Source organism: Felis catus, chromosome B2 (genome assembly GCF_018350175.1).
Source record: "Felis catus isolate Fca126 chromosome B2, F.catus_Fca126_mat1.0, whole genome shotgun sequence".
NCBI lineage: Eukaryota > Metazoa > Chordata > Mammalia > Carnivora > Felidae > Felis > Felis catus.
The window spans coordinates 47053168-47079282 of record NC_058372.1 but is presented as its reverse complement, the minus strand read 5'-3'; the positions used below and the strand labels follow the sequence as shown (position 1 = coordinate 47079282).

The following is a 26115-nucleotide window of genomic DNA, read 5'->3' as shown; positions in this document are numbered from 1 at the left end:
CTGGGTGGCTCAATTGGTTGAGAGTCCAACTTTGGCTCAGGTCATGGTCTCATGGGTCATGAGTTGGGAGCACAGAGCCTCCTCTGTCTCCCTCTCTCTCTCTTTCCCCCTTCCTAGCTTGCTCTGTCTCTATCAAAAATAAATACACATTTAAAAAAAAAAAAGGAAGGAAGGGTTCATGTCTGCTTTGTGCTCCATTGTACCCCCATCACCTACAGGGCCTGGCATATAGTAAAGGGCATTCTAGGTAGTTGCTGAAAGAATGATAGGAAGCTCAGAGTAAGAGTCTTAGGGTTAAGTAGGGAAACTCTTTTTACAATGTGGGGCAAAGACCAGAGAAAGGCTTGAGTGGGTCAAGTGTCAGGCGGTTATGAGGAACAGCTTGCATAGAATCATCTAGATTGAAGATGAAGAATCACATGTGAGCAAAGGCTGAGGCTCATTTTATTATTATTATTTTTATTTTAGAAAAATTTTTAATGTTTACTTTTGAGAGAGGGAGAGAGAGTGACTGAGCAAGCACAAGTGGGGGAAGGGCAGAGAGAGAAGGAGACACAGAATCAGAAGCAGGCTCCAGGTTCTGAGCTGTCAGCACAGAGCCTGAGGCGGGGCTCGAACCCACCAACTGTGAGATAGAGACCTGAGCCGAAGAAGTCAGACACTTAACCGACTGAACCACCCAGGTGCCCCAGTGAGGCTCATTTTAGTGAGATAAAATTAAGGAATGAAAAAAGGGTCTTAATATAATGTATGTAATCCAACCATTCATATACAATTATATTTTCTAGATTTGGGGGCTCCATATCACCTGATTTTTGCGTGCAAGAAAAGTTTTTTCTCAACATCCCAATCAGGTCTTGACTGAATTAAAAAATATACATATTTTCTGTTTTTCTATATTCAATGTAGTAGAGTTTATCCACTTACTCTTAGCAGTCAGGCACTGGGATGGCAAAGATAATTCAGCTAGACAGGAGAACCTGGTGCTTCTGGGTTGTGGTGGACTGTTCCTGCACAACACATTTCCAGATAGAGAAAGCTACTACTTGATTTCCTTATGTGGCAGCTCTGTGTGACTATAAGATACTCAGAGTTTGATTATGATTTACTTAAAATCCACCATAAAACTCTACATATAATTTATGTGAGTCTGAACTAGAATCATATTTCTTGTGATCAGACCCCGTGGGCTCCAGTTGGCTGAGTGGCACACCTGAGGTATTTGTATTCTCTGTGGGAGTCAGAAGAGATACTGAGGGCCAGTACCAGAAAATCAGGCTTCTGGACCATAGTCTAGTATCATAGCCTGGGCCAATATTAGAAGCTTTGCAGAAATAGAGTTTCCAGAGCTCAGGCTGAGCAAAAGAAGAAGTTGAGCCATCCTCTCTTCACCCTTGTATCTGCTTGACTTTTCATTCACTCATGCTATCTCTGAGTAAAATTTTAACTTCTTAATAGATCCTCGAGTTAAATATATCACTTTACTGTAATGCAATATTTTTTGAGAAAAGGTGAAATAACATATTTCATAGAGAAACTGATCATGTATCTCTCATTACATTTGATGTCTAGAGATGTTTTTGTGTCCTGATACATAGCAAAGTAGCTAGTGCAAAGAGTAGGAATTCCAAGTATTTGTTGATGATTTGCTGATTTATTGTCTGGTTTATTCCCCAAACCATCTAAAACCACTTACACACATAAGTAAAATACATGAAGAAAAATTAACTTTAAATGAACATTCAGGCAAGGGGAAAATAGAGGTATAAAAGTAATATGGGGTCAAGAGTGAGGCCAGTAGGCAAAGCATATGGAGTACAGTTCTCCATATAGAGTTGATCCTCTTTATTTGTGGATTCCATATTTATGAGTTTACCTACTTGATAAAATTTATCTGTAAACCCCAAAATCAATATTGACAGTGCTTTCACAGTCATTTTTATATGCCCAGAATAGTGAAAAATTTGAATTTCCAATGCCCACATTGTCAGCTGAAGTTGCAGAAACTGACTTTCTGTTCCAACTCTCATACTCTAAACATGTCCTTTATGTGATCTCTTTGTTCCACATTCTTTTGCAGGTTGTGCTTTTTGTTTTGGGAGTTCACTGTTTAAAATGGCCCCAAGCAGAGTACAGTAAGACCTTGGTTTGTGAGCATAATTCATTCTGGAGACATGATTGTAATCCAAAGCACTTGTATATCAAAGTGAATTTCCCCATAAGAAAGAATAGAAACTCAGATGATTCATTCCACAACCCCAAAATATTCATACAAAAATGATTACAATACTGTAATATAATACAAAACAATAAAGAAGATACAAAATATAAAGAAAAATAAATACATTAACATCCACTTACTTTGCAAACCTTTGTGGCTGGTGTGAAGGAGATAAGAGAGTGGAGGGTTATTGTGTACGACAACTTTCACTATCACTAACAGATGTTGACTACAATACAGTATTAATAAACTTGTCATATACTGTATTTAATGTAACTGGCAATAAGGCAGCAGAGGAAAGGGTCTATATCTGCAGGCAGCCTGACCTAGAATGAAGCAAAGAATTCATAAGCTTCTTATATGGAAAAGTAAAGGACTGTCCATAGGGGCTTTGAAGTAACAAAAAGTATACTAGTACCAGTTGGGGGCACCTTCCAATGTTCTGAAAAATCACTGATTTCTGCCAAACACCATGGCCAGAGACCGAGCATCCAAGCCATGGGAGACGATCACACAACCCCACAGTGAGCGAGAGAGAGAAGAACCATTGGCTCAGTGGTGATCATGTGACATTCAGGATCCTGTACTACTTGTGTTGCAAGACATCGCTTGTTTATCAAATTAAAATTTATTACAAATGTTTGCTTGTCTTGTAGAATGCTCACAGAACAAGTTACTCACAATCCAAGGTTCTACTGTACTTAGGTGCTGTCTGTGTTCCTAAGTGCAAAAAGACTGTGATGTGTCTTACCAAGAAAATACATGCTTTACATATGCTTTCTTCAGGCATGAATTCTAATGTTTTTGACTGTGAATTCAATGGTAATAAATCAACAATACATATTAATATCTTTAAACAGGAACACATAAAAACCACGTTATGTGTTGATCTGCTGATGAAAATATTGTGACCAGAGGCTTTCAGGAACCTAATCTTTTATTTTCCCTGGAAGCGATGGTTCAGAACTCACTAAGACAGTGTTCCCTGTGTTTATTAAACATAGCTACCACAAATAATGAGAATCAAGTGTACTCGCAGTAGGTGATTTGTACTATAATCTTTCGAGCAGCTAACACAAGAGAAACAAACGTGAGTAGTTATGTGATTCAATTTGTCCATAAAATTATCTATATGTTCTTTACCATAGCATTTGCTTGACTTTTCACTTGTAATATCTCGAAATGAATTTCTCTAAGTTCTACATTATCAAAACCCTCCTTGATCCAGCTTCAATATACCTTTCTAGGCTAAGAAACTCTTTCAATCCACAAATTTTGCAGGGTGACAAATACTGGTGATATTAAAATCAGAGAGACATTTCTCCTTTGGATGCATACAGAGAGGGCACTATATTTGTTAATGAAGAAAGAGATTTTTTTAAAGCACTTGTGATCCAATGATAGTAATTATTTTTCAGATGATAGGTTTTCTGTTTAGAGATTCCTCTCTTATCTGTTTCTCTAGTAGTGCCCCTATCAGTGCAAGTAATTTAATATTTTGCAATGCTTGTTTTCCACATATCAAAATTTACAACAGTAAAACAAAAACAAAAACACCAAAAAACAAAAACATCTTTTCCTGTAAACTTGATTATGATTTATTCCTCCTATATAATGCTGAATTTCACCTTCCCCCTCTATTTCTCCCATTTCTTCTTTCAATTATAATTAATGATTTGGAAACTTATAATTTTAACGAACAGATGCTTACCTGCTATGGAGAGTTCAGTTTGCATCAGGGTAGTGGTTTCTTTTCCGTAATTGGTGAGTTTATTCTTCAAGCCTACTTCTCTAATTAGTCCTTAGTGGAAAAAGGAGGTAGTGGAAAAAAAGTGTCCACACCCGTAGAAGGGGAGGAGCTTATGGTGTCAGGTGAAAATCATCACACATACAGCATGAGTATTTTTACTCCGTCTCTTTTTTCTATCACATTTAGACTTACAGTGTAGAAACCAGTGGATACTTATCTTGATTTAGAGATGGACATTTTCTAGACACAAAATCTATCTGTTAAGATCCTGTGAAACAGAATAAAAAGGAATGGGACCCAGATGAAGGGGGTACAGTAAGTAAATGACAGAGAGGCACTGACCCCTTATATATTTTTATCCGTTTTGAAGAAAATGATTTTGCTTTCCTAAACTTCCAAGGCTGACAAAGGGGTAGTCTCTAAAAAGCATACTTGTGGAATTGAGAGTACTTTTGGAAATTTTGATACTTTTACCCTATTCTTTTAAATGAAAAGTCAGAGTTTACTCCCTTCTCTCAAATGGCTGCAATTTCAAGCGCCATATAAAACTTACATGGGCATGTCTTCCCACAGCACAATTCCTGAGCTTTGGGATAATAAATAGTACGAATGTCTCAGTGGTATATGAAGAATGTTTCAATCTGAATGTGGTCACATGGGAAGATACTGGTTACCAATTTATGTCTTATAAAGTCAAGATTAAATGACGGGAAAATCAGGGCATTCTTTACTTAAAGATGCTTATTTAAGTAACACAATGGTTAGCTGGTACTTGAAAATGACTGGAGAAGTTGTATTAGATGACAATTACTGGATGTCAAAATCAGACTGTTTTTGATCTGGCTATATTGATAACTTTTTTTCTTTTAAGATATTGACTGATGGCAATATATCTGTTCATGGCTGTAAGGATACTATATAAGTCTAATCTCTTCTAAATATTATCTGAGGAAAATCAATTTAAAAAAAGGAACAGATACTGTTATTTGTCTAACGGAAACTGTTTTAGATGTGATGTACAATGTCAGGAAAAAAAAAAAAAAACCTTAAAAAGGATCAAGTGATTTATAGCCTCTGAGAGACATATAAATGTCTTCCCAGATTTAGACCTCATCCTGTTCTCCAGTGTATCTGAAATAGAAACTTCTATTCTTTTTTCAAAGAAAAAATAAAATAAAATAAAAAACTAAGCAGAATAGGTGTTTTTTGTTTTTGTTTTTGTTTTTTGCCATAAGTAAAAATATCCACAGCATATTACCTTTCCAGGAAAACTACATTGGTTGAAGGTAATTAAATTTGAAATGTGTCCATCAAGCTAAAGTGAATTGTTAACCTGAGACTAAAAGGAAAAAGAAGGGAGGAGGAAGCTTGCTTACTAATATAAGATAAATTTAAAGAGATTTTCTTCTGCAAACCCACATTCATACATATTATCATTATAACACATAGTATCATTATACCTAGGAAAATAGAGGGATTTTTACGTTGTTGTAAACAAGATGTGTTCATCAGCCTCAGGAGCCTCTTCTATTTGTAGCTTATCAGAAAATCCCTAAGTCAAAATTACTATTTTTCACTTCTTCTATCACTTACTATTTGAGCAAGAGTATTTGAGGCAGGTATTTAGCCTCCCTGAGCCCCAGATTTTTCATTGCAGGATGGGGTAATAGTTGCCATTATAGGGTTTAATCTCTAGTGTTACTAGGATTAAACATTGGTATAAATGCACGTATACATCCAATTGGTTTAGAAGAGTGCCTGGCACACAGGACACATCAATAAACGCCATTTTTGTCATTGCTATTATCGTTATATAGCCCTGTTTCCCCATTTGAAAAACCTACCTTAATTTTAAGGTCTTTAGGGCTGGAAATGGGATGAAATTGACGAAGGCACATTTACTTCTATTAAAAAATGAAATTGTTGGCCGGGTCGCAGCAGCTCGGGAGGCGGCAGGAGCGACAGTGGCCAGGTAGCCCAGCTCCGCGAAGGCTCTGGGCATGCGGCGGCCCACAGGCACCTGCACGCACGGGCCGCGCCACCAGGATGCCCAGGAGGAAGGTCAATTCCCCCGAGGGGGCGGGGAAGGAGGAGCCCAAGAGGAGGTCGGCACGGTTGTCAGTTGCAAAGGGCTGCAAGAGTCGAAGCCAAAAAAGGCGGCGGGAAAGGATAAATCTTGAGACAAAGAAGTGCAAAGAGGAAAAGGGGAGCAAAGGGAAAACAGGTTAAAGTGGCTCAGCAAGAAACAAAATGACTTACCTGCAGAAAACGGAGAAACTAAAAATGAGAGTCCAGCCTCTGATGAGGGAGGAGAGAAAAAAGCCAAGTCTGATTATCAGATCCCATGTCTTATCAGTGGCCACTGTCTCCCTTCCTGTACAGATCACAGGAATACTTTTATCAACTATTTTGTAAATCCAAGTTTTTTAGTAGCTCTAGAAACATTTTTAAGAAGGAGGGAATCCCAACTTAGCCCATTTTTTAAGTGTAAATGCTTTTTTTTTTTTTTTTTTTTTTTTTTTTTTTTTTTTAGCAGTGAAGTCATTTGCTGGTTGTTTATTTTTTGGTACAACCAGGAAATAGTGGGATATTGAATATGGGAGGCTCTGATTGTCTTGGGTTTCAGCTTAACATTCCATAGATGGGGTAGTTTTTATATACCTTAAAAACAAGCATCCTAAATGGCAATTTGGAGTCAGTCATGCATTTAATAGGTCTTGAACATTTTAAATTATACTTCTATTACCATGATGTTTTTGGTAGAATTGTTTCCTAAAGAAAACCACTCCTTGATCTTGGCTCTCCCTGTCAGAATTTTGTGAATTCTGTAACATTCTTGGTCACGGTAGTCCAGTTTCCTAGTAACTTTGTTAATGTGCTGTGCAAGATTAAAAATTTGAGTATGTAGTACATCAAATTGTGAATTAATGGGACTTAATGTAACAGCATATCAATATTTGAAGATATTGGTACTTGATATACTGTTAAGGAAAGTTTGGCTCCAAATTTTAAGCTGGAGGGTCACTGGCATAACTTAGGAAAGAATCACAAGTACATGATTTTTTAGATTTTCGGTACATACACTGAGAAGTGTATACAAGTTGAATTGTCGGTACTGATCCTCAGAACAACCAATAAAAACTGAATTATGAAAGAAAAAAATGAAATTGTCTGTAGTAGTTTTATTGAATTTTGAAAATGTCATCTCTTCATCTTCCTCTTTGTCCAATTTTAGCAGCTATCAACCCATCTTTGGATATAGTTGCTACACAATTTCATAGCCTGCATAACAGCAGGTCACTTTAATGAGAGCAAATATCTAAGCCAAGATAAAGTGGTTGTATGTTGGTGTACTAGCAACAAAATACATTCAATGGCAGCAACTCTTAGGAAAAGCTGGTTAGAATACAAAAATGGCTCAAGTTACTTTGTACATGATGAAGCCCAAATGGGAAATCTGAACTTTGCTCGTTTTCCTTCTTTCCTCTCCCTTCCTCAAAGTTGAGTATTTCTTGACAATGAGTGAAACATCAGAGGATTTAGAAGACTTTTGTTTGAAAACTAAGCCAACCTGAACGATTCACATACTAATTTTGACAGGTGCACCTGCATTTATCTTTTGGTTGAGAATGCCAGGAAATTCTATCCAACCAAATAAAGTAAATCCTATAATTTTAGGTTCCAGTGCAGGTGAGTCATATTTAAACAAAACTTGTTTGTTAAACATATGCCCAACTGAAAGTTGAGGAAAATAGAAGGGCTCCTATAAGATAGGAATTTTAAATGACAGTGCACTAAGTTCTGCCACATATCTGTATAGGCTACCCATTCACCTTCCAAATCATAGTTTACCTTGCTTCTTTTATGCTATATATGAACACTATCTGCCATTCCAAAATATATATGTTTTAGCCTTGAAAGTTTGTGGCAGGTGGCACTCTCCACTTGTGGAGAGGAAGTGTTCCATAGCTGTCATGGTCTGTGCATATGAAAACTTAGGTGAGTGAGGATACTACATAGGACAGTCATCCGAATTATTGGGACCCCACACAGTTAAATTTTACTTTTATTTGGGTCTGTGATTAACTCTTGAATTCGTCACAAAGGGTATACCAAAATTTAGTCTTCGAAGAAATATTGTGTATGTTTTCGATTGCCTGCCACGTGCCAGAAGATACTGTAGACCTCTCAAAATTAGATCACATACTTTTCAAAGCTGTAAGAGGGGAATATGACCGGTTCATGCATGGTGAAGAACTGGTTACTCAGTAAAAATGGTGAATAAAAATTCCAGCAGACATGCAATAACCTTGAATGGATGCTCTGAGAGAAATAGCAGACATTTAATTAACTCGTCTTTCCCATCAAAAGCTATTATAAACATCATGATTAATGAGAAAGATCTGTACGTTGGGGCTCTGTTTGTCACTCTAAAAACAAAAGTTCCAAGTTTCCAAGTGAGGGGCTTTACAGATTTTGTATTACCTTGTACTTTTCGTTCCTTTGCCTGGCACTTAGCAGGCAGTCCCAAGTATAGCAAAATGTTTTCTTTAAACGCCGCACCGCAGGTTTCCTTTCTTGAAGACTTCCTCTAAGATCTATTAATGTTCTCCTTGACCATTATTTCCTAAAAGGATATTGCTTTTGACTCTTTCATTAAAGCTCCCTAGGGTTCCACATGACACTGTGGTCTCCCTTACTGCAATGAGCTTTAGTTGGAACTTGTTTAACTAAGGTTGTGTTTCTGCCTGGAGGGTATCAACACAATTATGGGACCTTCTACCTTAACTGACAAGATCGTCTAGGCTAGAAAGAAAATTAATGAGAAATTGCAGTTGTTTTTAAAAAAATTTTTACCGTTTATTTATTTTCGACAAAGAGAAAAAAACAGAGCATGAGTGGGAAAGGGTCAGAGAGAGAGGGAGACACAGAATGTGAAGCAGGCTCCAGGCTCTGAACTGAACTGTCAGCACAGAGCCCGATGTGGGGGCTCAAAGTCATGAGCTGTGAGATTAAGACCTGAGCCAAAGTCGGACACTGAAACAACTGAGCCATCCAGGTGCCCCAAGAAATTACATTTATTTGTTATTTTATTTTACAAATAAATAAAAGCAAATCAGACAATATACTGTAGTGTACAGAAAAGACTTTTAATATATTCAAATGATAATTTACTCATATTATATATATATACACACATATACTTATTACTACAATGAGAAAAGGTTTATAGAAAGGGGTTTTTGTTTGATTTTTCTTTTAAGGGATAAATGTGCTTAGGTTTCTTTTAGATAAAGTATGCTTTGATGATAGTGGAAAATATTCAACATCTAGTCAATAACCAACCAAAGAAATATGGTCATGCTACCTCCAAAGGCAAAGACACCTGGCAAATCTTAATTATGCCACAAAAATCCAGGGGGTTATGTAAAAGAATTAAGGCATTTGGGGATTTCTCAAGTTCCAGATAACCACACAGAAAATGCAAGTCATGAGCTAAAGGATAATAATGCTAGCAAACAATTATGTTTCTATGTACCAGCTACTACACACACTTTATATATGACAGTACCACATTTCCACTGCACTAGCCAATAAATGAGTTCAATTCAGTCACTGTAAATCATTAGATTGTGACTGTTCCTTGTTTCATGGCTTCAGGCAAATAACCAGAGATACAGCAACAGAAATGTGAGTTCCCAGTTTTGGCAACTACTCAAAACAGTTTTTAGGACATTAGATGCTAACAGATCTATAAGGCTAATTTTAAGTGTGTATTGGAAATACATCCTGAAGAAGACTCACCCTCTGCAATATCATCACAAGTAACAGTTTTATAAATTCATAGACATTAAATTAATATGGAACAGTCTAAAAAAAAAAAAACCTCATTAAGAGGCACCCAGTCTCTTATAGGCTTCTTCAATGAAAGTTAACATATTCTTCATCTGGGGTGAATTATGGAGAACATCCAAGTCCTTCAGAAGAGCATTATGGTTTGGAATTAACGTCAGAATTTCTTTCTGTGGGTATAACAGAATTAGTTTAAAATTAAAAAAAAAATTGAGATATAATTGACATAGAACATTAATTTCAGGTATACAACACAATGATGTAGTATTTGTATATTCTGCAAAACGATCACCACAATGAGTCTAGTTAACAATTATCACCATACATAGCTACAAATTCTTCCTGTGATGTGAACTTCTAAGATTTACTCTCTTAGGAACTTTCAAATATACAGTACAGTATTATTGACTAGTTACTGTGTTCTACATTATATCCTCACATTGATTTCATAACTGGAAGTTTATACTTTTTGACCATATTCACCCATATAATTAGTTTTTAACCTTTTATTATAAGAAATGTCAAACGTATGTTAGAGAAAATGGTACAAAGCCTCATATATCCATCATCCAAACTTCAGTACTCATCAACTTATTTCTGCTCTTTCAAATTTGTATTATTCTGTTTTCCCTCTGCCCATTTCCTCTCCTTTCACCCTAAATGGATTATACATAAGCCTATTTTAAATTGTTATTTTCTAAAGTTTATTTATTTTGAGAGAGAGAGAGGGAATGAGCATGAGTGGGGAGGGGCAGAGAAAGAGGGAGAGAAAGAGTCCGAAGCAGCCTCCGCACTGACAGGGGGCTTGATCTCACAAATCATGAGATCATGACCCGAGCTGAAATCAAGAATTGGATGCTTAACCGGTGACTGAGTCACCCAGGTGCCCTATTATAAACATTTACACTATAATACCTACTGGGAACCTGTGAAGGCAGATACCAGCGTATAGTCGGCTACAAATAACACAGCACTATTTTATGAAGAGTTATAGGCCATTTTTAGAAGCATAAACTCAACTATTAGAATTTACTTCCAGAAATCTATCCTACACTTATGACCACACAAATATGTAAAGATGTATGTATAAGGGTGTACTGAGCAAATAATTGCAAATAGTCTTCATTTTAGTAATTCACAAATTATGGAATGGTATATTCATATAATGGGATGTTATAAAGCTATTGACAAGAATGAGACAGATCTACAAGATGCTCACAAAGAAATATGTTCAAACCATTTTGTCAAATGAGAAAAATAATGTTTACTAAAAACTTATGTATTTCATTTGTTTTAAAAAAAGAAAAGGATATTATGGTTTTATATATGCAATTCATAACTGGTGATATAGTTGATATGGTAAATTGGCATTTACCTGAAGTGTGGGAGCTTTGAGACTCTTCTGAGAAAGTTCTGGAAGACAGAGTACCCCACTATCTATCTGAAACATCTAAAGTTGAAAAAGAAAGCTACAGATTATTTCAAAAGGCTGATTTCTCTCTTCTTACATTCAAAAGTTGTCTTGGTGGAAAGTAAGCATTAAAACTTTTATCCACACTCTAGCAATACATTATTAAGCAATTACCTGTTTTACTTTCTCTTCCTCTTCTTCCACCTCACTTGTCAGAATTTGAATTTTGTTCTTTAGGCTGTGAATATTCCCAGTCATTGACTCTATGGTCTCTACTATTTTATCTATTTCCTCCTGAGTCCGAAATAAAAAGTTAATATTTTAAACTGAATATATTATTAATTGAAACCCAAATAGGTATTAATATACATATACATATTTTTAAAAAATATCTCATGCGGTGAAACACTTTTGGAAGAAACCGGTATATTTCTTTTTTTTTCTTTCAAAAAGTAGACTTCCTAGAAACTAATTTACCAGTATAATAATGCATTGTAAGGAAACTTAATTTCCCTGGAGCAAGGAGATCTATATACCCCATGTACAAGAGTATTTCCTCAAAAACTAGGCAAAACTGCTACAATCAGAGATCCTGGAAGGTCCGTGCAAATGTGGCAGAGCCCCAGGACTGACGGCCTAAAAATCTGTGCTTTGCCTGTTCATCTCTGTCCCCACCACACAAACCTGGCAATCACTCATCTTTCTATTCTCCAGTTTTCCCACTTCTGGAGCACTGTCATGTTATATAGTTGCAATAATACAGTATGTGTAGCCTTTTCAGTTTGGTTTCCTTTATAATATGCATTTAAGGTTCCTCCATGTCTCATTAGGGCTTAATAGCTCATTTCTTTTTAGTGGTGAATAATATTGTCTGATGTGCCACAGTTTATTTATCCATTTGCCTACTGAAGGACATCTTGGACTTTTCCAACTTTTGGCAATTATGAATAAAAGCTACCACAAACACCCATATGCAATATACCAAGGAGCGTGATTGCTGGATTGTGTGGTAAGAGTATGTTTCATTTTGTTTAAGACGCTGTCAAACCGTATTCCCAAGTGCTGTACCATTTAGCATTCCCACCAGCTAGTTCTGTTGCTCCACATCCTTGTCTGCATTTATTGTTTTCCATGTTCTAGATTCTGGTCATTTTAATAAGTGCATATGAAGTCTCTTTTCATCTCTTGTTTTCCACTCCAATTTTTTTGGTTACTTCCAGTTTACTTGTACTAGAAACTAGAGAGTTTGCTTTCTAGCATTTGCAGGTCAAGTTTCACCTGTTCCTCAGCCCTGAATTTCCTGTGACTTGGCTTTTGGATTTTGAAGAGTGCTGTCCAATACCACTATATGTAAGGTGCATGTATTCCCTTCCTGCCACAACAAACACATTAACACAGAAATTTATTCTCTCACAGTTCTTGAAGGCAGATGTCCAAAGCAAGGTGTTGGCAGGGCAGATTCCAGATCCCTCTGGAATATCTAAGGGAGAATCCTCTCTTGGTTCTTCTGGCTTCTATGGCTACAGCACTCCAATTTCTGCATTTTTTTTTTTTTTTTTCCCCACACAGACTTTTCCTCCACGTCTCCGCATAAGGCCACTTTTGTCTCTTTACTAGACAACTGTCTTTGGATTGAGGGCCCACCCAAGATAAGCCAGGATGATCTTGAGATCCTTAATTATATCTGGGAAGACTCTTTCCAAATAAGGTCACATTCGCAGGTTCCAGGGTTAGGACTTGGGCATCTTATTTTGGGGGCCACCATATGACCCAACCCAGAGGGAATGAATAACAGCACTGAATGCAGAAAACAGTATTAATAGGACTACAAATTTCCATTGTAATTAAAAAATTATTTTGTTGCATCGCTTTGGTTATCTTCTTTGGGTATTCCTACCCTACCTATGCCATATCTTCTTTGCTGAGCTCTTACATTTGTCACTTTTTCTCAATACCTTTAAAAATTTCCATGTTTCTTTTTGATTCTTAAAATTTTCTCTTTATTTTGTTTCTTGTAAGTATTATCTGTTGTGTTTAATTCTCCTTCTAATTTAGTCTGTACACCTGAAAGGTTTCTTTCTTTCACTTTTAATTCTTCCCTGAATTCTGTAGCTGCAGTTTTTGGTATCTCTAATCCTGATTAATGATTTTTTCCATACCCTCTATAGTTTTTCTGAATTTCTTTGTTTGCTTGACAATTAGGTTAGTGTTCATCTGTTTTGTGAACACATGTTTTTGGTATCTGTGGATTATTTTTTGTCCTTATTTGTATATTTTCTTATGTTAACTTTGGTTGTGAAATTCTATGGTTCTGTTCTTATGCAGAGATCCACAGAGATTAAAACACTAAGGCCCAGCAGATCTTTTACCACCTTCTCAGAGTCACTCCAAGACTTTGCTGACTGCCTTTTCCCTAGTATCATCACGGAGTGAGAGAGCTCAATGAACACACTGTTGTTGCATGAATACAACTTGTTACTCATTAGCTGATACAGGTTTTGGAAAGTCACCATCAAGAATAACTCTAGGCTACAGTGGGGCAAAGCAACGGTTCTAAGACACACAGCGGAAAACTGATGGATACAGACAAAACCTACAAACTCCTAGTTCAAAGGCTCTATCATATCAATGAAGAACTCTTATACCCAAAATGCCAACAGTGCTTCCATTGAGTAACTGAATATTAAGCAAGCAAAACCAAGACTGTTGTAATGTTGTGATATAAAAAATACGTATTTGGTCTTCATCCCTGGTTTCTGGCACAGAGCCTCTAAAATCCTTGTAATCTGCTGAGTGATTGGGGTGACAGCAGCATCTTTTCTATTCATAATAACCCCCTTTCAACCTTACCTGAATTTATGCTAATAATGAATGATTTAGAGAGGACAGAGTCTGGTTGCCAGAGCAACCCACCATGTCAGTACAGGGTTGGAACTTTTAGCCCCACTCCTCGATCTCCTGAGAAGGGGAAAGGGGCTGGAGATTCAGTTATGCTCACGTGATGAAGCTTCCATAAAAACTGTAAACAATGGGTTCAGAGAGCTTCTAGGTTAGCGAACACGTTGGGGTGCTGGGAGGGCAACACCCTTCCCCTATATCCTGCCCTATGTATCTCTTCCACTTAGCTGTTCTTGAATGTATCCTTTATAATGAACGGGTAATAGTAAGTGACTTCCTGAATTCTGTAAGCTGTTCTAGCAAATTACTGAAAGTGAGGAGAGGGTCATGGCAATACCTGATTTGTACTTGGTTGGTCAGAAGTACAGGAGTGGATGGCAACTGTCATCTGAAGTGGGGGGCAGTCTTGTGAGACTGAGCCCTTAACCTGTGGGGTCTGTACTAATTTCAGGTAGTGTCAGAATTGAATGAAATTGTAGGACACCTAGTTGGTGTCTGCAGAGAACTGGAAAAGTGCTTCGTGGGAAACCCACACATTTGGTGTCAGGGGTGCTGAGTACAGAGAAAACAGTTTTTTCCATTTAACTCTATTTGCCCTTTTGGCATATGGAGGTCCAGTTTTTGCTGTAAAACAGAAATGCTTCCAAGTATTATAAAAATCACAGTATCATTTATGATGTTTGATCACTTTCAAGTGGTTTATGCAAATATTAAATGTTAAGATAGCATTTGCCATCATTTACTTTAAAATCACCTTAAAAAAAAAAAGTCAAACTCACAAAAAAGAGTAACAAAGTGGTTACCAGGGCCTGGGGGATGGAGGAAATGGGGAGAGGTTAGGAAAGGGTACAAATTTTCAGCTATAAGATGAATGAGGTGTGACGACCTAGTGTGAAACAAGGTGATTATAACTGACAACACTGTACTGTACACTTAAAATTTGCTGAGAGAACTTAAATGTTCTTACCACACACAAAATAAAAAAATCATATGAGGTGATGATGTGTGAATTTACCAGATGAGGGAATGCTTTCACAAAGTGTACATATATCAAGTCACTACAATGTACGCTTCAAATATCTTAAGATTATAGGCCAATAAAGCTGAAATAAAAAAAATAACCTGTATTAATGTCATCCAGGTGCTCATTACATGGTGGAACTATATCAGTAGTTAAAATATACTCTTAAAAAGTAGTAACAGTGGGAAAACTTGGCTATCATCTCACAACACGAAGGAAGTGGAGTTTCTATTTAAAACGTATATAATTCATTAATTTATAATATATGTAAATTATATACATTTCATTAATTTATAATATATGTAAATTTGTTGCTCAGAATCAAATCCATCCAATGTTGATTGTATGGAAAAACCAGAATAAAATGTGAATTCTGAATTATTAGAAATCCTTGGGCATGCACATTCCTTGCATAAACCACCACCCAAACTGTATTTTCTGAATTGTTAACAAAGACCTATGTGCCATTACCCACAAACTGCTCTGAAGTGGCTAAGGGATATAACGTCTAACTATTTAATAAACCCCCTAAGTTTGCTTTTCTTAAATGTTCAAATATCGACTAATTAAAAGTCTGAAGTTAATCATGATACCCAATGTTATCTCCCATTACCTTCTACAAGAAAATGATCAAGAATCAGAATTTGAAGTTGGGCTAAGGTCTACATCATAACTTGAAGCAGTATGTGTAAGTTTTAGCTAAAAGTATTGGATGTCTCTTTTTTCACATTTGTAAAATGAGATCACATGGCATAGACCTCTTTAAGTCATTTTTAGAATTAAGGGATATAACTATAAGTGCCTAGAGTAGTGCCTAGAACATAGAGAGCCCTCATTACATGTTAGCTATAATGATAATAAACAACAATAATAATGATGACCATGCTCTTCTTGTCAATAAGTACCATATACAGAATGGAAAAACTAATATAATGTTTTGAAATTCTATAGCATTTAGTGATGACCTCCTGTAATTTGATAATCCAAAATAGTAGTCCAGTTAAAGTCAGATAAAAAAATAGAATTGCTAATCATTAATATATTAGAAGTACTTTTAACTTTAGAGGCCCAAAGTTTAGGCAAAGTTTTTGCTTTGACTAATAATAATAAAAATAATAATTTAATGAATTACTTGTTCTAATATCAGTATTCATTACTCAGAGAATATCATGATAATTAAAATAATTTCTTGTTTTCTTCCCCTTTCTCCTAATTATGGACTCCCTGTTCAAATATCATACCTGCAATAATGCCAGACCTTCTTCATTAGCTCTGTGCTCTGCCCTTTCCATTTTCAGTAGACTTGACACATTAGTTAAATCTTTCAGCTTTTTGGGAGGGACTTTAAGATTTTCACACAGTTGTAGCAATCTTAGGGATAAAATAAAAACATAATTATATTTGCTTTTTTAGTACCATTATTTTTGTTTTTTGTTCTGTTTGAAGTACTGTTGCCATCTCTTCTCTGACCTCATATTCCCAAGGGCTATAATATTCTTTTATTAACGGTGGCTAACATTAGCAGTGAGTCACCCATAAAAAGCCATGACACATCATCTTTAAACCTTTCAATTTATTAAGATTTATCTCAAATCATAGGGCACTTAAGCTGCTTCATGAAAGGAAAAAATTCTATTTTACATATTTAACAATTAATTGTATTATATACATTTATTTATACAATTTAATTTTTACACAATTTCATTTATACATATTTTAAAGTAAAACTTTCCTTGTATCTTCTGAAAGTGTTTCCTGGACTATTATAGCACATAATTCTATTGGTTATTGTGATTGTTGGATGAAAGATGGAACATTACTCTGTAAGTCATAATTGTGACCCTGGATGCTATATTTCAGTTGTCTCAGACAATGTGACCAATGAAAAAGAACTTCTATATCAGTTACTCTAACAATGGCTTTGAAGATAAGTGAGTGCCATAGAGTTTAAGGCAAATAAAACATGAAGATTAAAGTGTTTTGTTCAGAGGCGCCTGGGTGGTTCAATTGGTTAAGTGTCTGACTTTGGCTCAGGTCATGATCTTGTGTTTCATGAGTTCAAACCCAGTGTTACGCTCTGTGCTGACAGCTCAGAGCCTGGAGCCTGCTCTGGATTCTGTGCCTCCTTCTCTCTGACCCTCTCCCACTCTGTCTCTCTTTCTCTCAAAAATAAATAAACATTCAAAAAATAGAGTGCTTTGTCAAAAGTACTATCATCATAAATACTATTCAATATTAAAGTTAAGAAATCCTTTCTAAATATATAAAGGAAAAAAATTAAAGAACAAATTAAAAACAAAAAGATAAAAAAACAAATTAAAAACAGAAAAAAATTAACAAAACAAGGCTAAGAAAGCCTCCTTCAAACCAGGTTGATTAGATCACCAATAGAAACTAACCTATTACTACCCTCACTTGTAGCAGGGAGCAATACAGCTTTCCTAGATTTGATTCTTGAATTCGAGGAAGAAATCAAGGAGAAAAATCTAAATTTGGTTGCTTTTACCTAGCAGCAGCATTTTGGCATTCTCCAAAACCCTACAACTTAAGATTTGTAGGGTTTTAACAAGAGTGGAAACCAAAACTCATCTTCCAAAAAATACCAGATAAGAACGGTAAACTGTTAACTTCGAATTGCTCAACATGAAGGGAGTTAAAATTGACAAAATATTTTTTCAAATCCCAATACAAAACAATGAACTGTAGAAGTAGGCATTTTGTGATTTTCAGACTCTTTTCTTAATAAATTCTCTTAACTTCAGAATTGCATGCAGCAGCAGTTTAGAATATACATTTCCAAATTGTTCATCTTCTTAAAACAATAGAAGCAACAACAACAACAACGAAAACCCAGTATGAAAGAAAAACTTTATATCCCACAAATGTCTGTTCTGATAACATAGGAACAGATCAGATTTTTACTAATTATGTTCTAACAATTTTCTATTGTATAACTATATTACCTTTTCTTTAGATAGTTAAGATGATACTGAACTTGTTCATGTTCTCTAATGTTGTTACTCAAAATTGTTCTGGAAAAGAAAAAAGATATTGAATAAGTAGTAGTTTGAAATACAACTAATACAATGTTTACTTTTTTCTCTCTGATTTCTTTCATGTGTCTCTTACTAGCCAGGAAGAATCAATCACTTTTTATTTTATGTTAAATACATTTTAAGCAGAGATAGAATCAAAATTCTTTTTATTACATTTTATTATTGTAATTAATTTAGATGAGTTCAGTTTCTTGATGGCAGAATCCATCTTTATATCCCCTTTAGCATGATGGTAGCTTACGTATAGTGCCAATTCAACTCAACTTCTTCCTAAATATCCCTAGTGAGGGAACAACTTTAAAGTTTACAAATAGCAAGTTATGCCACATAGGCTTTGTTTTTCTTTCTTTGATGGAATGATAAGCTTCTGAAATTAATAAAGACTTCTTGCTTAAGGCTAATAGCATCACAAGACATTACGTGTATCTTCTTCTGAAAGAGAAAAATACCCTACCACCATAAAACAAACAATGACAGTTAAAAGGATACCGTTTATAGGAAACATGTGAGTACAAATCAGGAGTGAAAAAATTTCATACTTACATTATTACTGATTCCATCATAGCTTGTAAATGCTCTCTGCTCCTCTTTGAAAGAGGCTGCCAGGTTTTTCTCTTGTTGAATGCTACCTTTACCCGTTTTAGATTAGTATGCTCTGTTTGTCCTGTTACTGGTGAGAGAAGAGACTCTGGTCAATCTCAAAGTTTTATGTTTTTACTTAGGAAGAGTTTCAAGTATAAATTTACTTTAAAAAGCTAATAGAATTACAAGAACCAAAATATTATAAAACTGCAGGAATCGTTTAACTTCTTTTTTATTGCACAGCCATAATATGTCAAGTGTCAAATATGAATATGCTGTCTATTATTATGTTAGCTAAAATATTAGTAGCTGACATTGCAGATACAAACCCAAGACAATTCTAAATGAAGAACCAGGCTACACTTATTAGGATTCAATATAAAAGTCTGGTTCCCAGAAATGATATAAATTAAAGAGCTTCATTGAGAAGACTAGAAAGCTATTTCTACCAAATGTTGAATGGCAACTGGAACAAAATATTCAGGGTCTCCTAGGTTGTTGATGTTGTTCTACTTATAAGGGATAAACAAAGGAGATATGCTACTGGCTCCTCTGAAGATTAGTTCTGGAGAGAAGGGAGATAAAATAATTATAATTAGAAGTATGCAAAGCATTACAAAAGAAAAGGTTCTATGTACTATGTGCACTACAGTAATATAAAACCAGAGGACCTAGCTTGGTCTTGGTGAGAAGACGGAGGGAATTCTTCAAAGAAGTGATGCTTAAGTAAAGATGACTGCTCCAAACTAATTTACTCCAAACAAAATTGGACAGTAGCTCCAAACTAATCTATACAATGGTGGTAGGACAGAAGCATATCTGTTTTAAAGAGAAATCAGTAGAGAAATCATGTGTCTCCATGTCACAAATCAGTAATAATTCAGACTATGGGACACTGGTTTTTTCTAGTTCCTATCAATTTAGAATCCTACACAATATTTTGCTAGAGGTGGTAGGTAAAATTTCAGTTGAAGAAAATAACTGACTAACAAGTACTACTTATTCCTGCAAAAATGAGAATGCAGCTGTTTATCACTATCTTTTCCAGAACTCATAAACAAGATGCTGAGAATTTTTTCATGAATACAGATAGTATTGAGACCGACAGACAAGTTAAATAAGCTAGAGAAAATAAATACCTTCAGAAGGCAGATGCTTTGGATTTTTATTTTTTGCTGTGTTTCTAACCTAAAGGAAAAAACACATGCACACATAATTAAGCATCAGGTAAAAAGATAGCGTTTTTAATACATATTTGTCATGTACGTCGAAGAGTATCCATATATCTTCCGACAAGATGGAAAAAAGTAGATTGCCACTTCTGCAGAACAAGAGTGTGTATTTATCACAGGCAGCAGATATACTAAAGCAATTCCTGGACAATGGTGATAATGTACAGCAGAATTCCATACAATGTCAAAGAATGTTTTAAAGAAATTGTTAGTCATTTTGCCTGTGAAATAGTGTTATATACTTCACCTACAAAAAAACATAGGGAAAAACACATTTTTAAAATTATTTTATAATAAAAATTTTGGAAGAGAGGGGCACAATGATGGTAGACAGAAGCTCATTTCTCCCAAAGTAATTTTTCTCTATGATAATAAATATATCTTCTCCTAACTCACAGATTTTCCTTTTAACATAGAATCTCTATACACTTTATTCCTAGTCTTCACATTTAAACCTTAGCAATGCCCCATTACCCCTTCCTGAAAATAATTCTCTGATCAATATCTTTGGAAATTGAAATACATAATTTTCATCTGAGAACTTTTACAAATCATATTGCAACAGCTCCCACATAATATGAATTACTACAATTTGTAGTAAAACTGCCCTTTAGTCTTCACATATTCCTTCACATAGAACAGATGATATTTTCAATCACAAAGTTCTAAATGATAAACTCAGTATTTTCATTACCTTTCTCTCTGGTAACTCCACTTCTTCATCATCAGTTTTTCGTTTTGGGTTTTTTTTTAACTGTTGAGGTCTTTTCTTGGAAGCCCCTGCTTTGTTAGACATCTTGATTAAACAGAACAATCATAACAAAAAGTCTGGAAAGATAAAAGGACACAGAAAAGCTTAAGCCTGCATAACAAATTTTGTTAAAAAGAGCTACCTATACATGTTCCAAATTTGCTTTAAAAAATCGTAATGAAAGTTTTGGGACAGTATTGTTTTTAGAACATTTAAACATATTTCAAAACAAACATCAGTTATTATTACAGTAAGTGTGTCTAATTCAACTTCATTCTTAAAAATATCTTCCATTTTTATGGCTTTACAAAATTATGTGAAAATGCTTTTGCATTTCTTACTTTATACTTCCTCAATACAGTAACATTATCTCCATGTTTAGATCCAAGAAAATGGAAATATAAGGTATTAAATTGTCTTACTCTAGTCACAGATATTCTCCATTCTCCTTATGAAAGGAGATAATCTTTAGGATCATATTATGAATCTATGTTGTGGAAATTCAGGTGGAAAATTCACTCATAAGGATTTAAGCTCTAACTCTGCCTGGGCTATTTGCATTTTAAAAAAGCACAGAAGTATACTGATTACCCTGTCCTCCCACAAATTACAAACAGGCACAGAAGTGGATGAAGATGTCAATGACAACATTTAGAATGACTCCTTTTCCCTATCTACTAACTAGTAAGTCACCAAACTTTTCACTGTTAAAAGGAACAGAGGAATAGGATGTTTATTCTTGTATTAGACCATAAGGAGTAGGTAACTTAGAAGTTAGGTACAGTATACATGGAGGGGTGTGTGAATGTGTTTGCAGACACACCTGGGAGATATTGCAGGTTCTGTTCTAGACCACTGCAATAAAATGAATATTGTAATAAAGTGAGTCAAATGAAATTTTTGGTTTCATTTGCATGTAAACGTTATGTTTACATTATACTGTAGTCTAGTAAGTGTGCAATAACATTATGTCTAAAAAAACAACCAATGTACATGCCTTAATTAAAACATACTTTATGGATGAAAAATGCTAACCATCATCTGAACATTCAGCAAGTCAATCACTGATCACCATAACAAATATCATAATAGTGGAAAAGTTTGAAATATTCCAAGAATTCCCAAAATGTAACAGAGACAGGAAGTGAGCAAATGTTGTTGGAAAAATGGAGTTAAAAGACTTGCTGATGCAGGATTGCCACAAACCTTCAATCTGTAAAGAACACAGTATCTGTGAAGTATGATAAAATGAGGTATACATATGTGTGGGTATACATTACATACATATGTTTTCTAGGCATATACAGTTAGATATGTATCAGTCACCATTTAAAATTTTAGAGTTTAAATATATACGGAGACTGAGAGATAATAAAGGAGGTACTTCGGATAAATCTATTTCTTCAAATTTTAAAAGGTGAAGTTTCAAGATTTTTTCAGTAAGATTAACACAAAGAGTGAGACATAATTAATTGAGCAATCACCAACTACACTTAAGGACTACTTGTAAGATCATTGACAAAAAGCCGTGGAAGTTAAAATACACTTTACCCTTTACCCTGCTCTTGAACCTAGTCTCTCGTGTTATATTCCTGAGATGCCCGATTTTCTCAACTTGTCATCCATGCCCTTATACTTCCCCTACTTAAAAAAGCCAAACCACATGAGAGTTTCACTTGTGGACCTCTCCTGGAAGGCTGCCATATATACAGCAGTACACGTTGTTCACTGAAGAGTATCTGGGCGAGGGAGCAAGAGAGGGCTGAAATTTAGTACTCACTTCATCCGATAGGTTAAAAATGGTGCAAATTCCTTCTCACTCCAATTATCGAGAGATGGAGTCTATGTTCCCTTATCTTAAATCCTGGCATTCTACTGTTTGAACAGTAGCATACGGTGGAAATGATTCTGTACCAGTTTCCTGGCCTAAACACGGAAAGAATCGCAGCTTCAACTTCGTCATGTTTAGGATATTTGGTCTAGGAACCCAGCTACCATGCTATAAGGAAGGCTAACGTGGAGAGGAACTGAAGCCCAGGCAAAATCCCCAGCTGAACTCCCAACAAGCAGCCAGCACCAACTTGCCAGCCTGGCATGTACCTGAGCCAATCAATATGCCGCAGCTGATCCTGTATGGAAAAGATATGAGTCAGTCCTACCAAGTTGTTTCTGATCCCAAATTCTGGAACAAAATAAATTATTTTCTCAAGTTAAAAAAAAAAAAAAAAATCCTTCCCCAATACCTAGCATACAACACCCAAACTCTTTACCATGCCATTTACAGTCCTGAACAATCTAGCCTTGCCTAGCTCCATATTTTTCTCCCACTACTCCTTGTAAGACTCTTTCTCTCTAGTACATTTGAGGATTTCCTGAACACACTTTGAGTATGCATGCACTATGCCCTCTACCTGAGCTGCTCACTTGCCTCCGTCCACCCTCCCAGAGCATGAACCACCTGTTCTCCATGCCTCCTAACCACACCACTCCACTCTAAAAGTCTGTGGGCTCTTATGGTCTCTAACTTTCAGCTCGCACTTATGTATAGTTTGGTTCTGTTTATCGATTTTTCTTGATATTCTTTATTCAAGAACATATAATTTACTGCTACTCCAAATTTAACTCACAAACTGTGACAGTCCTTTTAAATATAGAAACTGACAGTATCCCTTTAGAAACTTTTATTGCAATTTGGCAACAATTTTATGTATACTGAACTTGATTATAAAATAATTGGCTGTTTTTTCTTTTTAAATGTCATTTTCCCAGTAATTTATTAAAAACAAACAAACAAACACCACTTTCTTTTTTAGAGACGTTTTAGGTTCACAGCAAAATTAAGCAGCAAGTATGTAGAGTACCCATATACCCTCTGTAACCACTCACTACCCCCAGCCTCTTCCACTACCAACATCCCACACCCGAGTGGTACATTTGCTACAATTCATGAACTTCCACTGATATATCAGATCACCCAAAGTTTACGCTAGCGTTCATTCTTGGTGTTATATACTCTATGGGTTTGGCTAGTAATTAATTTTGGGTTGCACTGTACAAAAGAATCAGTTGTGACAGATTAAAAGTAAATAAATAAATAAATAAAAGTTGGTCTTTGACTACTGGCAAGAGGAGATGCACCATTTTCACCGATACCTATTTGAGGCACTAAACCATAGCGCAAAAAGTTTCTCAACCTCCGCACTATCAACATTTTGGATGGGGTAACTCTTTGTTGTGGGGGATGCACTGTAAGATGTTTAGCAGCAGTTATGGTCTCTAGCTGCAAACACCCTCTCTTTGCAGCCCGTCAAGTTGTGACAACTAAAACTGTCCCCTGGTGGGAATGGACATCAGATTGAGAACCACTGCCAAGAGCAAGTCAGGGATAAGGATAAATGGCCTAGTTCCCAATCTTGCCTCTGCCATTTAACTAGCTGTACAATTTTAGGCAAGTAAAGTTGTTCAATTTCCCCACTGGTAAAATGGGTTAAGGTTAAAAAGCACCAACATTAAAGGTTTTTGTGAAGCCAAAATTTTGTGCAGAATACGTAAAATGCGTAGAATATAGTAAGAATTCAATAAAGAACTGTCATAATTTTCTATCACTTTTGGGCTAATTGTAAAGGAACTAGAATAGAAATTTTAATATAAATGTAAAAGGAATAGAAATTTTGCCGTTTTAGATCCACAGGAAACCACAGCCTAGCGGTAGTGGGTAGAGACAGATATGAAAACAATTGCTATATAAAATTACATACCATGTGAAAAAGCTAGAAAAGACAAATAAGTGAATGACTCGAATTGATGTGTGTGGGGGTGGGGGAAGAATGCTACATGCTATGCAGAAAAAAAAAAAAGCAACATGTGAATTACATTTTGAAATATTTAGCCAGAAGGACCAAGAATGAAGTATTTGAGAGAAAACAGCAAAAGCCTGATGGCAGAACAGTTTAAAAGAAACTGGTCTGTTCAGGGACAGGGGAAATTTAGCGATATTTTAATGTGTATGGGAGTAATGGACAGAAATAAGACTGAGTAATGGGACAGAAATAAGACTGGAACGGTGGTTTGCGGCCAGGGAGGCCTCCTACGCTGTCCTGTTTTCCTTATCGGTTTGCTGAAATTCGTGGAAACCAACTCTCTCAGCCTAGGGCTCTATATAGGCACACAGGGCGAGCGACAAGTCTGGCAAAACACAAAAATACTGTTTATCTCCTGACAAATGCCTCGGGATAGCAACGCTGCCGACCGAAGTTACCTTAGTACCCAAAGATGCTAATCTCTAGAGCTGCACTTCGCCCCAAGATGGGCCGCAGGATATTATGGAAAACGAACGAGGAGGAGGAATTATTGGGGAAAGGAGGAACTGAGGAGCCAGGCGTGGCTTCACTCCGGCCTCGCAAGTCAAACAGTTCAATCCTTGGCCCCAAAAGTGATTTCCCTCTCACTGGAAAATCATCTCACGCTCTCGAAATAGAAGCCGCGGAGACTGCCATAATCGCACTGGCCACAAAACTCATTCCGCAAGCTGGACGCACCCGCCGATAAAAAGCGTTCATTACTCACCAAAGGTGCCTATTGAATGCTCCAGGAGGCCAAACTCTGAGCAATTGGCGCCAAACCGTTGAAAGTCAACAAGGCCCGGAAGTGGGCGGCTAGAAACCGGAAACCCGGGAGTAGAGAGGCGAGCATTCTAGCCCCCCACTAACGTCATCAGAGGCGCGCCCACGGGAGCGCGACGAGATTGGCTGCAGGGAGGGCGGTGTCCGCCTACACCCCCTGACTCCTCCAGCTGACTTTTGCGCAAGCTCCGTGAGGGGCTCAGCTGTGTGGATCTCTGACTTCTAGGGCTGGGTCTTCCGAAGCCCAGCCGCCGTCTCTCACAGCCGAGGTCTGAGACAGGCAGGCCGTGAGTAAGACTGTGTATTTAGGGATGTCACCTTTCACTGCCCTCCATTCTTCTGACTCCTCTCTCCCCATTTATCCTTGTCCTCTGAGCCTGTTCTTTTTCTCCTCCCGACTTCCTTATTTACCTTCCCACTGTGACGGCATCCCGCTGTCCCCTATCTTCTTGGGTTTAAAGTCTCGACCGACTTCTCTTCAGCGTGATCAGTGGGAATTCGGAGGTACTTCTGGAAAGAAGGTGTTAGTTCGCCTCGGGGGCCATGTCGCCATCTTCCTCCGGGTACCCCAAAACCCCGAGATGCCGCTCGGCAGAGGGCGCTTGCAAGATTGCAGAGGGGTGCGCGGGCGCCACAGCTGTCTCTCTTCTAGGCTGCAGCTCTTGTTACTGTGAGGTTGTTTGTAAAAAGTGGAGGACTGAAAATGACTTTGTCTATA

The 26115-nt window shown here is 36.5% G+C and overlaps 2 protein-coding genes and 1 pseudogene across 9 annotated transcripts in view; 2 read left to right on the top strand and 1 right to left on the bottom strand.

The window, feature by feature from the left end:
* The first annotated feature begins 6017 nt into the window (after positions 1–6017).
* On the top strand, positions 6018–8243 carry LOC101092855 (annotated as a pseudogene).
* A 788-nt stretch (positions 8244–9031) lies between these two features.
* CENPQ (centromere protein Q) lies at positions 9032–25943 on the bottom strand. 6 transcript variants are annotated; one of them, XM_003986263.5, is made up of 10 exons: positions 25342–25470; positions 21599–21630; positions 20719–20852; positions 19932–19980; positions 18754–18880; positions 18118–18186; positions 16396–16525; positions 11410–11529; positions 11200–11274; positions 9032–9994 (listed from the first exon to the last, which is right to left on the bottom strand). In XM_003986263.5, exons 3-10 carry the CDS (start codon positions 20818–20820, stop codon positions 9863–9865), a joined length of 804 nt encoding a protein of 267 aa, XP_003986312.3. In that variant the 5' UTR covers positions 20821–20852; positions 21599–21630; positions 25342–25470; the 3' UTR covers positions 9032–9862. The 6 variants fall into 6 exon arrangements, with proteins under 6 accessions (XP_003986312.3, XP_044913568.1, XP_011280666.1 ...); XM_045057633.1 differs by lacking the exon at positions 21599–21630 and adding an exon at positions 22876–22904 and having other exon boundaries at positions 25342–25460; XM_011282364.4 differs by lacking the exons at positions 21599–21630; positions 25342–25470 and adding an exon at positions 25809–25943.
* Positions 25538–26115, top strand: part of MMUT (methylmalonyl-CoA mutase) — a 35445-nt gene continuing 34867 nt past the window's right edge. The window contains exon 1 of one of the 3 annotated variants that reach the window (XM_006931792.3): positions 25538–25684. The gene's annotated coding sequence lies outside the window, so the exon portion shown is untranslated. Of the gene's footprint in view, positions 25689–26115 lie in introns of all 3 variants that reach the window. The other 2 variants (XM_045057631.1, XM_045057632.1) reach the window with 2 other exon arrangements.

Coding starts and splice junctions, on each gene's coding strand:
- CENPQ (XM_011282364.4), bottom strand. CDS start 20,820: ATGTCTAACAAAGCAGGGGCTTCCAAGAAAAGACCTCAACAGTTAAAA. Junction 18,881..19,931: donor AAAGCATCTGCCTTCTGAAG/GTATTTATTTTC, acceptor TTCTCTCACCAG/TAACAGGACAAACAGAGCAT. Junction 9,995..11,199: donor TCAAAGCTCCCACACTTCAG/GTAAATGCCAAT, acceptor TTATACCCACAG/AAAGAAATTCTGACGTTAAT.